At 35.1% G+C, this 10,098-nt stretch overlaps 1 protein-coding gene across 1 annotated transcript in view; it reads left to right on the top strand.

Moving 5' to 3' along the window:
• Positions 1-10,098, top strand: part of EML5 (EMAP like 5) — a 97,736-nt gene that overhangs the window by 21,100 nt on the left and 66,538 nt on the right. The window contains exons 2-5 of the mRNA XM_074149590.1: positions 670-787; positions 2,148-2,246; positions 2,816-2,884; positions 4,974-5,159. Coding sequence (XP_074005691.1) covers positions 670-787; positions 2,148-2,246; positions 2,816-2,884; positions 4,974-5,159 — 472 coding nt within the window. The remainder of the gene's footprint in view (positions 1-669; positions 788-2,147; positions 2,247-2,815; positions 2,885-4,973; positions 5,160-10,098) is intronic.

Below are 10,098 nucleotides of genomic sequence, written 5' to 3'. Positions count from 1 at the left end.
TTGTTTTATCTGTCAGAAATCTTGTTATGTAGCTTTCTCTTTTTTAAGGAAGGGTATTGACTCAGGTTTTATCTGCTTATTCTCAAGTTAAGGAAAAAAAAGTTGGCGTTAGTAGTAAGTGACAAATACTCATATTTGGCAAGAAAAGTATAACTACAAAGGAGTTTTGAAAGAAGAGATGAGGTGGTAGGGAGGTTCTTGTGGTCTGTGGGTCACAGCTGAGGGTTACACCAAATAGTTGGAGATAGTGGGCCTCCCCTTTGTGCAAAAAGTGATGGCAATCCCGTTGTGTTACTCTTCTCGGACTCCCAATGTCTTCAGGCATTATCCCCTTCTCTGTCTTGCATCTTGCCTGTGTCAGTGGCTCTCCACATTTTGATTGTTCAGACTCGTATCTTGGATCTAAGAATCAAGAAAAAGGTTTTATTGGATTGTAATTTTGTTACTTTAAAACTTTCTCTGAGCAGTGAATTGGTAGCTGTACTCCACTAGGGGGGTGGTGTGCTGGTTGGTAACAAGATTTTCTAGTTCTTAGGAGAATCAAGAACATGATTTAATCTCCATTTTTGAGAAGACTTTTGTCTGGAAAGGCATCCACCCAAAGTTTTTGTGATGGGTGTGCAGTAATTGTAAAACTAGTCTCCATTTACGCCTCTCGTTCTGCAGCAGGACTGGAATTGAACTGCTTGGAAGCGTAGCTGGAGTTGAAACTGATGTTCCTTCCGAGAACGTTTTCAAAGGTGGAATAGAAGGGTTGGACTTTGCAGTATCTGAAAAACTGAATTTGGCATTAATAAAGAGAGAGCATGGATAGCAACTGTATTTAACTTTTTTCTTTTTCTTCTCATAGTCTTGGAGCTTTTCAGACAGTAAAGAAATTATGTTATTTGGAATGGGTTTCTGTCTTCGGGAAAAAATTTACTTAAGTTTGGGGTTTGCTTTTGCTTTTATAAACTCACTTTGATAATCTACATGGAAATTGAAACTAAATTTATCTTTAACGTATGTAGGTATTAACTGCTGAACCGTGAAAAAACTTTGTCCTAAAGATTTGCAAAGTGTTTACTTATCAAAATTAAGATGTCACAATTCATGCATAAACTGAACAGAAAGACTTAATTCTCTTTAAAAACAAAGCCTAAAATCACTCAGTTTCTTTTTACCCAATCTTTAATACTGTTAGTCTCTCAACAGAAAGACTGTAGAAAAAATAACATTTTGACTGGTTAGCAGATAGAGTAAGTGTGGACTATTGATGGTCAATGATTTGTGTCAAGAAATCTGGGCAAAATATCTTCACGTGCAAAATATCTTGAAGACGACTTAGGAGCATAGGAAGATCTCAAACTTTTATTTTTCTGTATTTTCTTGGAAAAATCTTTTTGTCCTTCTTGCTTTTCTAGTTTAACTGGCTTCAGACTCTTTCTGAATATTAAATCATAGAATACCAGGTTGGAAGGGACCTCAAGGATCATCTGGTCCAACCCTTCTTGGCAAAAGTGCAGTCTAGACAAGGTGGCCCAGCACCCTGTCCAGCCGAATCTTAAAAGTGTCCAATGTCGGGGAAAGACTTCATGAAATTTGTACTTTCAGGGTTTTGTTGGATTCTGGTTTGAGAAGGGATTCAGAAAGGAATAGTTATTCTTGCATGTTTTCAAGAATCAAGAAAAAGACTCTAAAAGTTTTTAACTGTTTTGACTCTTTGTTTCCAAGAAGAATGACGAAAATATTTTTTCTTTGTGTCTCCTGAACTTGTAAAATAAATACTTAAATTCTGCAAGTTACATGTGATTAAACACATGCAGTTTCATTAATTTTAGTGAGATTATTCTTTTTTGCAAATGTCTCCTGACTGCTGCTTTCCATATGTGCTATATATAATTATATATATAAAACTTTATAAATTAGAAATAAGTTGTTATCCAAGAAAATCTTGCTTCTTTATGATCATGATGTCATAACTGAAGAGATGCATCTATGGGAGCTTTGCTATAAGATGTTGTATCTTTAGTTTTCTTCTATATTGAAGTGTAGCTATTGCTTCTAACTCAAATGCATTATTAATTTGTTCGTTAAAAATGATGTCTCTAGCTTTCATTAATATCTTGAGTTATATTTATTTATTTAATTAATTTTGACATTTTTAGCGTTTGGTCTCAGTTGGTTTGGATTCAAAAAACACCGTTTGTGTATGGGACTGGAGAAGAGGAAAATTGTTATCAATGGCTCCTGGTCACACAGACAGAGTAAGTATAACTAAAGAATTTGAGTATCAATTTGATTTTAGTTTCTTAAACCATGACTGTGTATATATACTAGACCTATGTCTGGACAAAAAACATTTTATGTTTTAGAAATTGAATTTGCATAAAACTTGGATATGTATTAAGATCTGTGAAGATATTTAAGATATGTACATTTATTTCCAAAATAAAATACGTAACTCACTGTTTATTTGTGTATGGTTTGTTGAGACTGTAAACATGTAGGGGAAGTGCAAAATTAATGCACTTCATAGACACTAATCCCCATAAGGGAAACCAAAATGCAAATAATCGCTTAGATTTTTCTCTGTTAATGAACCTTTATGTTGTTTTATTATGTGTCGTAATTACTCTGGGGAAAAAAAAACCAAACAGAACTAATGAGCTATACATTGCAATTTCAGTATTGAATGAGGGGATAAAAAAGTAATTCCAATAGTTCCATTTAAAGCATTTCAGACTGTTAATTTACTACAAGCATTTACTGGTTTAACATGCAACAAAGGCCATCTCTGTTGATGTCTTTTTTTTTTTTTTTTTTTTAAATGCAGATATTTGATATTTCTTGGGATTTGTACCAGCCAAACAAGCTCGTCAGCTGTGGCGTAAAACACATCAAGGTAATGAAATAAATGTTAATTCATGAAATATTTAAGCTGCAGTAGTTGATACTCTATAAAATATAAAAAAATAGAATCTAAAAGGAATATATAATTATAATTTGAAAGGTCATCTGTAACAATAATATTACTACTTAGGAACTGCAGTCATGGATCACACCTGACTAGTCATTTTACAAGATAAATGTAGTAGAAGAGAGACCATCTCTGCTCAAAAGAGTTCATGCCCTGACGGAAGAAATGCAGAAGGAATGAAACAGTTGTCAGTAGCATTGTGTGTAATGATTGTAATACAATTTAAAATTTAGGTTGTCTAAAACATGCTGTTTGAAATCCTAAGTAGCATAAGACAGGATACATGGATTTAAGGGGAGTCCAGGTACTCAAGTTTCTGATTCTTGAACAATTAATGAATTTTTACACTGCAGAGGTGAAATGAGTTGGAAAACCGTTTCTCAACAGTTGGAGAGAGTATGGGGATACAGTGGAAAGCTTGATCTTTTCTTTTTAATTATTTTTTTTCCTGCTGTTACTCCTATTTTTGTCATTTTGAACACTCTTTACCTGTTACAGGATTCATAATTCGGACAGTTCACTTGTTTTCCCAGCAGAGTGTTTCTATGAAACACTGCTTTGTTTGATCCACGTACCAATGGCCATGCAGAAACAGCTTCTCTGTCAGGTTTAACTGTCAGCACTGTTATCCATGCTTGACTGCCATCAATCATGTTTCCTAAAGTCACTGCCTTCTCCCGTGCACTGCCTTCTGTGTTACCACATAACAGCAGTAGATGGCAGCTTGAAAGTTCTGTATTGCTCCTATGTGTAGGATCCTATGGTGGGAAAAAATGTGTTGCTTTTTCTACAATGAACTTTTAGATTAATATGAATTAATGGTTTATTGGAAAAAATATTCAATATGTTCGCTAGATTGCATACGTCTTTGATTTGGCAGTGCTTAGCATGTCAAAGATTGCCATGAGCTTGATTAACAATGATCTTTTTTTCTACTTCAAGATTTAAAAGAACCATTTTGCCAATAGTGAGCTAAGATTTGTCAGCAGTGATTTAGTATATTTAAGGTGTCTTTATGATGTCAAAACATATCTATTTGATAAGAAAAATTTTATTTGAGCAACTTTTAAGGCTCTGTAAAGCATTTTTAAATAACAATAGCATTTTAAAAATAATTGGTATTTCCTTTGAGAAAACATTGACTAAAAATCTGAATCTGAGAGATTTATAGGCATTTGGATCAGGCAAGAGATTTTCCTTGATTTGTATTTCTCTTAAACCACCCCTTCTTCTTTCAGATATCAGTAATTACTTTTATGTTTGTAATACTATTGTGTTTTTTTCCTCACATAGTGCTTTATGCAAAGTGTAATACTATTTAATCAAGTTACGTAGATAATTCCGAGTGAGCTGATATTGAGGAATTACTTTTCTTAGATATGTTACCTACTTCCATATTGGAGCTAGGTGTTTGATTTGTGCAGTGATTGCGCAGTTATTTGTCAAGCATCAACATAAGTGACGAGCTGTGTACTTTGGTTAAATAAATACTAGTTAAGATACAGGGATTTGTCTATTCAGTATATGGTTATTTCTTAATTACAGTATTGCTGGTACAAAAATCTGTTCATTGTAACTGCTTACGTTATCCTGTATTAATTGAAGTCTCAGATCAGAATTTTGAATAGATTATTGGTAACAGAGAGACTTGCTGTGAAATACAAATAACGTACAAATGCAGCATTTACAAAGTGGAAGTTTTACATCAAAGAAAGATCAGATAATTCTATTATGAACTGCTTTTCAAAAATGATGGAAAAACAACTCACAAATTACAATATGAAAGAATTTCAGTTTGATTTAATACCAATACCTTGAAATTCTTTCCCAACTTATGGAAAGATAAAGTTGGTTAATAACATAAAAAGTTGTTAACCAACTGGAGAACTAAAGCAGGGAGAAGGGTATAAATGATGTCGTTTTTTGGAGGTAAGGTACTTCTCTTTCAGATGTACATAATAAATTATAGGGTATTAGTGAAGTATCCATCTTTCTAAATCACTTTATGTTGCAGTTCTGGAGCTTGTGTGGCAATTCATTGACACCAAAACGCGGTGTTTTTGGCAAAACTGGTGATCTCCAAACTATATTGTGCCTAGCCTGTGCAAGGGATGAAGTGACATACTCTGGTGCCCTGAATGGAGATATATATGTATGGAAGGGAATCAACCTTGTACGGACAATACAGGGAGCACATGCTGTAAGTATATCTCTTGAAAGTGATATAAAATGTTAAATAGATTTCTGGAGAGCTGGAAAGGGCAGTGAAAGATCATCTGGTCTGTGTTCCTAAACAATTTCAGTGATAGAGACTCAGTATTTCTAATTTGAATATTATTTTTTTTTCTCTCCTTTCTGTTGCTTAGTATCTCTGTTATGGTAGAAAGTGAACACTAGATTGAGGAAAAATGTTTAGGTGTCTATATATCTACTGTCTCCCATTATCATTGATGGGGCACTTGTTCCAGGCTGTATTGACTACTGTGTTTTAAGTTTACCCTTAAGTAGACCTGTATTACTCTGTTCAGTTACCCACGTGTGGGTATATGCAGTGACATTTTATATACTGGAGTTGAGTGTGCAGCTGCCTGCCCCGAAGAATATGGATCTGCTTTATCTGACTTTCTTTTGTGAATGTCTGATTAATCCAAAAGCATCTTGGAAGGCTCAGACTCCTGTAATTAGGCGATTGATGTTGAAACAAAGAAACCAGGTCCCCAGGGAGGCTGTGGAGTCTCCATCCACATCTCTGTCCATTTGGACATACTCAAAACATGGACTAGAAGCTCTCCAGTGTTTTCCCCCAGCATCAGCTCTTCTGTAACACCATGAATTGAGTCTTCCTGGCTGGTGGTGTCCGAGAGCTCTCTGGAGTCCATTGATTCTATAAACTGTAATGTAAGCCCAAGCTTGTTGGTAGACACATGTGTTTAGTCATTTTAGCTTGACTCAATCGGTCGTCCTTGTCCTACATTGCTGTCTCTTACTGTATTCATTCAGCTTTTTAGAACAGTATAAAGCTTTGAAAAATGAAGACATATCAGTGAAAGATTAATAAAATTTTTCAAAAGTACTTGGTAAGATTTACTTTTAATGAAAATGTTTAATGCAATTGTGAAGTAATTATATTTTTGCTACATAAATTTTCATCATATATTCCATATTCTTTCAAAGCATGTGGTTTTGTGGTTAAAATAGGCAACAATAAAACACTTAGTGGTTTGCAGGCTAATTTGTGGATGCCAAACTATGAGAGTCCTCATTTTCTCTCATGGTAGTAAGTCACATATGGTGATACAATGCAAGATTCAACTTCTAACTTGTCCAAGTATCATTTTAAAAATAAAGCCAATCAATTTTTGGTTGTTTTAACCTATGAGGCGTGAAGCTGTTAAGTTAACTTTATGAAGCTATATTATTTGGTGATTGAAGGTTGATTTTTGTTTTGGAAAGCATTGTACTTTCCAGATAATATTTGAAGTTCCTGTAATAACAATGTAAAATAGTGTGAAAATACAGGCATAGGAGTTCCTATATTGCAGCTTCAAAATTATAGGTAAGAATCAGTAACAGTTAATTATGCTTTCTTATAAGAATGCGTTTGTTTTAACTGGCAGAATTGGACTGGATGGGATGATCTGTGTAACTGAAGTATTAAAATCACTCTATGATTTGATCAGGTATCATGGAGGGCACAAAAAATGATGAATAATATTTATGTGGGAGAGGTTGCCATCAGTCTGCAGTAAGGAGACTCTTGGTTTACTGATGGTTTAGAAATGTACATTCAGGACGGTTGCACCTTGTTGTATTAGCTAATAATCTCAAAGCGATTAAACTGCTTATTCAGACAGCTGTATGATGACAGTGTATCTGATTGTGAACAAAAATAAAGGTATGAATAACATAAGTGTGGGAAACACACCCTAGACTAAATTTTGCATTTGAGATTTCTTTATCTACGTATCAATGTATGTATATTAAAAAAATGAAATACATATGCACATACAGATGAATACCCTCCTATATGCATCTACAGAAATATTAAGTGTATTCAAGAAGGCCCAAATTATAAACCAGGAAGTATGAGGGGACATTTTAGCCCTCAAATAGTCCCTGATTCTTACTCTATACCTTCATATCTGGTTTTAGTGTTCATATTTAGTGTTCAGTAGTGTTCTATTGTATTCTATATTTTCTTAAGGTGACATGGACATTTACTTTTTGATGTTGAAGTTACTGAAATGAAATTTTTAAAATGCTTATATTGCATATGCGGACCTGGATTCCCAGAGGAAAGAGTGCACTTCGTCTCCTGTCCAAAACTGATCAGGAAAATACCCTCTCATCCTGTTTGGTGCTGTAGGAGACACCTGTCCTATATATTCCCATCTTTGTTACGTGGAGTATTTAAAATTGCAACAGTTTATTGCTCAGAATAATGCAGTGTTTTCAGCTGTTTCAGTGTGAAATGACCCAACTGAAACATAGGACGATGAGAGCTTGTTGCTCCATTACCTTACACACTGTGTCGGTTCTTTGTTGGCCACAAGATTAAATTTGAGGTGCTCTGCTCCTTATCTTCAGTAGTGTCAGTGGACGGAGCTCAGGTGACCTTGGAGTAGGTCTCGTTTAGCCTTCTATTTTTGGCTCTGTCCTTTAGGCTCAGTGCAGTTGTAGTTTGCAGTACTGAAAATTAAGTAGGGGCACTAGTCCATGGCTTTGGAATTCATTTTCATGAGAGATTAGAGTCTCTACAAATCTCACTAATTTCAGGGAGGAAAAAAACCAATAAAATCTCTTTTGGAAGCTTACTTTCCAACAAAATTGAAACTTCTTTTTTTTTTTTCCCCAATAAAATGTTACCTTAAAGGATAATATTGTCAGACTATTATAAGAACAAAAAATAGCAGCTTGGAATAAGAGTGCCTCTTCAGACATACCAAACTATTACCATCATATTTTACAGTTATTTTGTACTCAATTTTATAAATCATGTCCTTCTCGTCCATTCTTTTAAAAGAAAATGCAGGTGTAAATGATAACATTTGTGATGTGCATACGTTGTTAAAAGCACAGTGTGTAGGGAATGGATACAAATTCCCATTCCGTGTGCTAGTCTTGGAATTGTCCTCCCTGCATCATCTCGCTCTCGATCATCCCGCATCAGTACTCCTCAACAGGCTGGAATTAAACTGAAAATTTATTCAAGGAAAATATGTCTCCTTATTTGCATAAACAACGTGTTTGTTTCTTGCAACATCAACAGTAGGGGTCTGAGATGCAGGAAAACATTTTCTAAAGCATGTTAGTGATGTAGGGATATAGTCCATCCAGCTGGCAGTGATCTGCATTAATACAGAAAATGGGTTCTTTTCAAAGGTTGACTGTCTTTGTTACAGTTGCGCTAGCTGAGAGGACATTTCTTATTTTAATAGTAATTCAGTGTGAAGAATAAACCATGCTGTCCCAGTATAAACAATCGAGGAAACAGATACGACTTTAACACTAGCGAGCGAAATAGGAGTTCACAGCTAAAACAGGTGATCTGTCTTCTGTCCCAGCAGCACTAAGAACTGTAGACAGAGGAAAGAAGAGTTTCCAGCAGATTCCTATCCGAGTTTGAGTAGAAACAAAAAGTTGAAACAAATAGGTTGGGATGACGGTAGAATTAGTTGGAGGAGGACCAGAGAGTTCACTTAATCTAGAAGTAGGAAGGAAAAGTAGGAAAAGATGGAAACGAGCAAGGGTCAAGGGTAAAGGCACAGAGTTCATGTGCAGGGCAGGGAACACTGGATGGCAATGGGAAACTCAAATTCTAGTTTTGCTGTGCTCTCCTAAATAATAATACTAATAATGAAAGTTTTAATAGAGAGAATGAAAACAGAGCAACATGAAAGCATGTGTCAGTTCATTGGCACTGGTAGTACTTCAAGAGGGTATTTGTAGCCAATGCATCTGATTCTGGAAAGCTAATACATACTTTGACTAAAAAACAACAACATCTATTAGATGTCTCATTTTTGTACCAGTGCTAAGAACAGACTACAGATTCTTCTGTTGATTTTATCATCTTCCATGTTCTAAATTCAAGGTAGTCCATGGCTATGAACGTATATATACAAGATGTTACTCAGGTATTAAGACAAAATAGTATGCTTATTTAAGAACACTGGATGTTTTAAAGATTCTTGTGTGCTATGCCTTTGCCTTGCCTCAGAAATGTACATAAGATGCTTTCTCAGCAGCTGAATAATTTATTTTGAGATAGTCTTTCAGAGGTACACATTAAAGTTGTGTGGATTGATGTCAGAAACTGAGGTTAAATAACAGGCTTGAGGTTAAATAACAGGCACTCGGTTAAAACTGTTGCATGTCTATGTCCATTGGCTGAATCCTAATTAAATATAGATGGAAACAATATCATGAACTTAAATGAATGGGCTTAAGCTAGTATCATATACCAACACATTAAGTCCTGCAGTATTTTTCTCCTACTGCTTAGACTAGTCATGGATTTGAAAGGTGACTGTCCACTTATTTCAGAGAGGCGTATAGACAGCTATTTTATTTTTCAATAGTGATATGCCCATTTTCTAACTTTTTTATGGGTGATTTGTTAGAGAGGAAGATTAAATTTCACAGTAGCGGCTCTCCACTCTAAACTTACTGACACCAACCTTAAATGACTGGAGTTCTTGTTGAGCTGGTGTAATGTCTCTGTTCTCCATATTGCCCAGTAGTAGTCAGTTGCTTCTGAAGTTCCCATGTGATCTTTCAAGCTTGGTCGTAATTATAGCTAACTGCAGTCATGTGTTTTAGGAATTGAATAGTCAGAGTTAGTGTGCTGGATTTTATATAAATAACTGCATTTAGATCAATTAACACTTGATTTTTTTTCCATTAGAGGCAAGATAGGTCCAGCAGCAATAGAAGACCTGAGACTACTTCACTATTGGAAGCTTCTTAGATACAAGCAGTAGCAAAATATTCATGCAGTATAGACAGTCTTTGTCAAGTTCTTTTTGTCAACTTCAACTTTCAACTGTCATTTCTGTTAGATCTGAGCATTTATTTCTTTGTTCATTTTCATTCAACTCTTTCTTCGAATTTGAGGGAACACAGATGTGATATCAGCT

Source organism: Numenius arquata, chromosome 6, assembly GCF_964106895.1.
Source record: "Numenius arquata chromosome 6, bNumArq3.hap1.1, whole genome shotgun sequence".
Classification (NCBI taxonomy): domain Eukaryota; kingdom Metazoa; phylum Chordata; class Aves; order Charadriiformes; family Scolopacidae; genus Numenius; species Numenius arquata.
The sequence above is the reverse complement of the archived record's forward strand: the minus strand, read 5'-3'. Positions and strand labels throughout refer to the sequence as shown.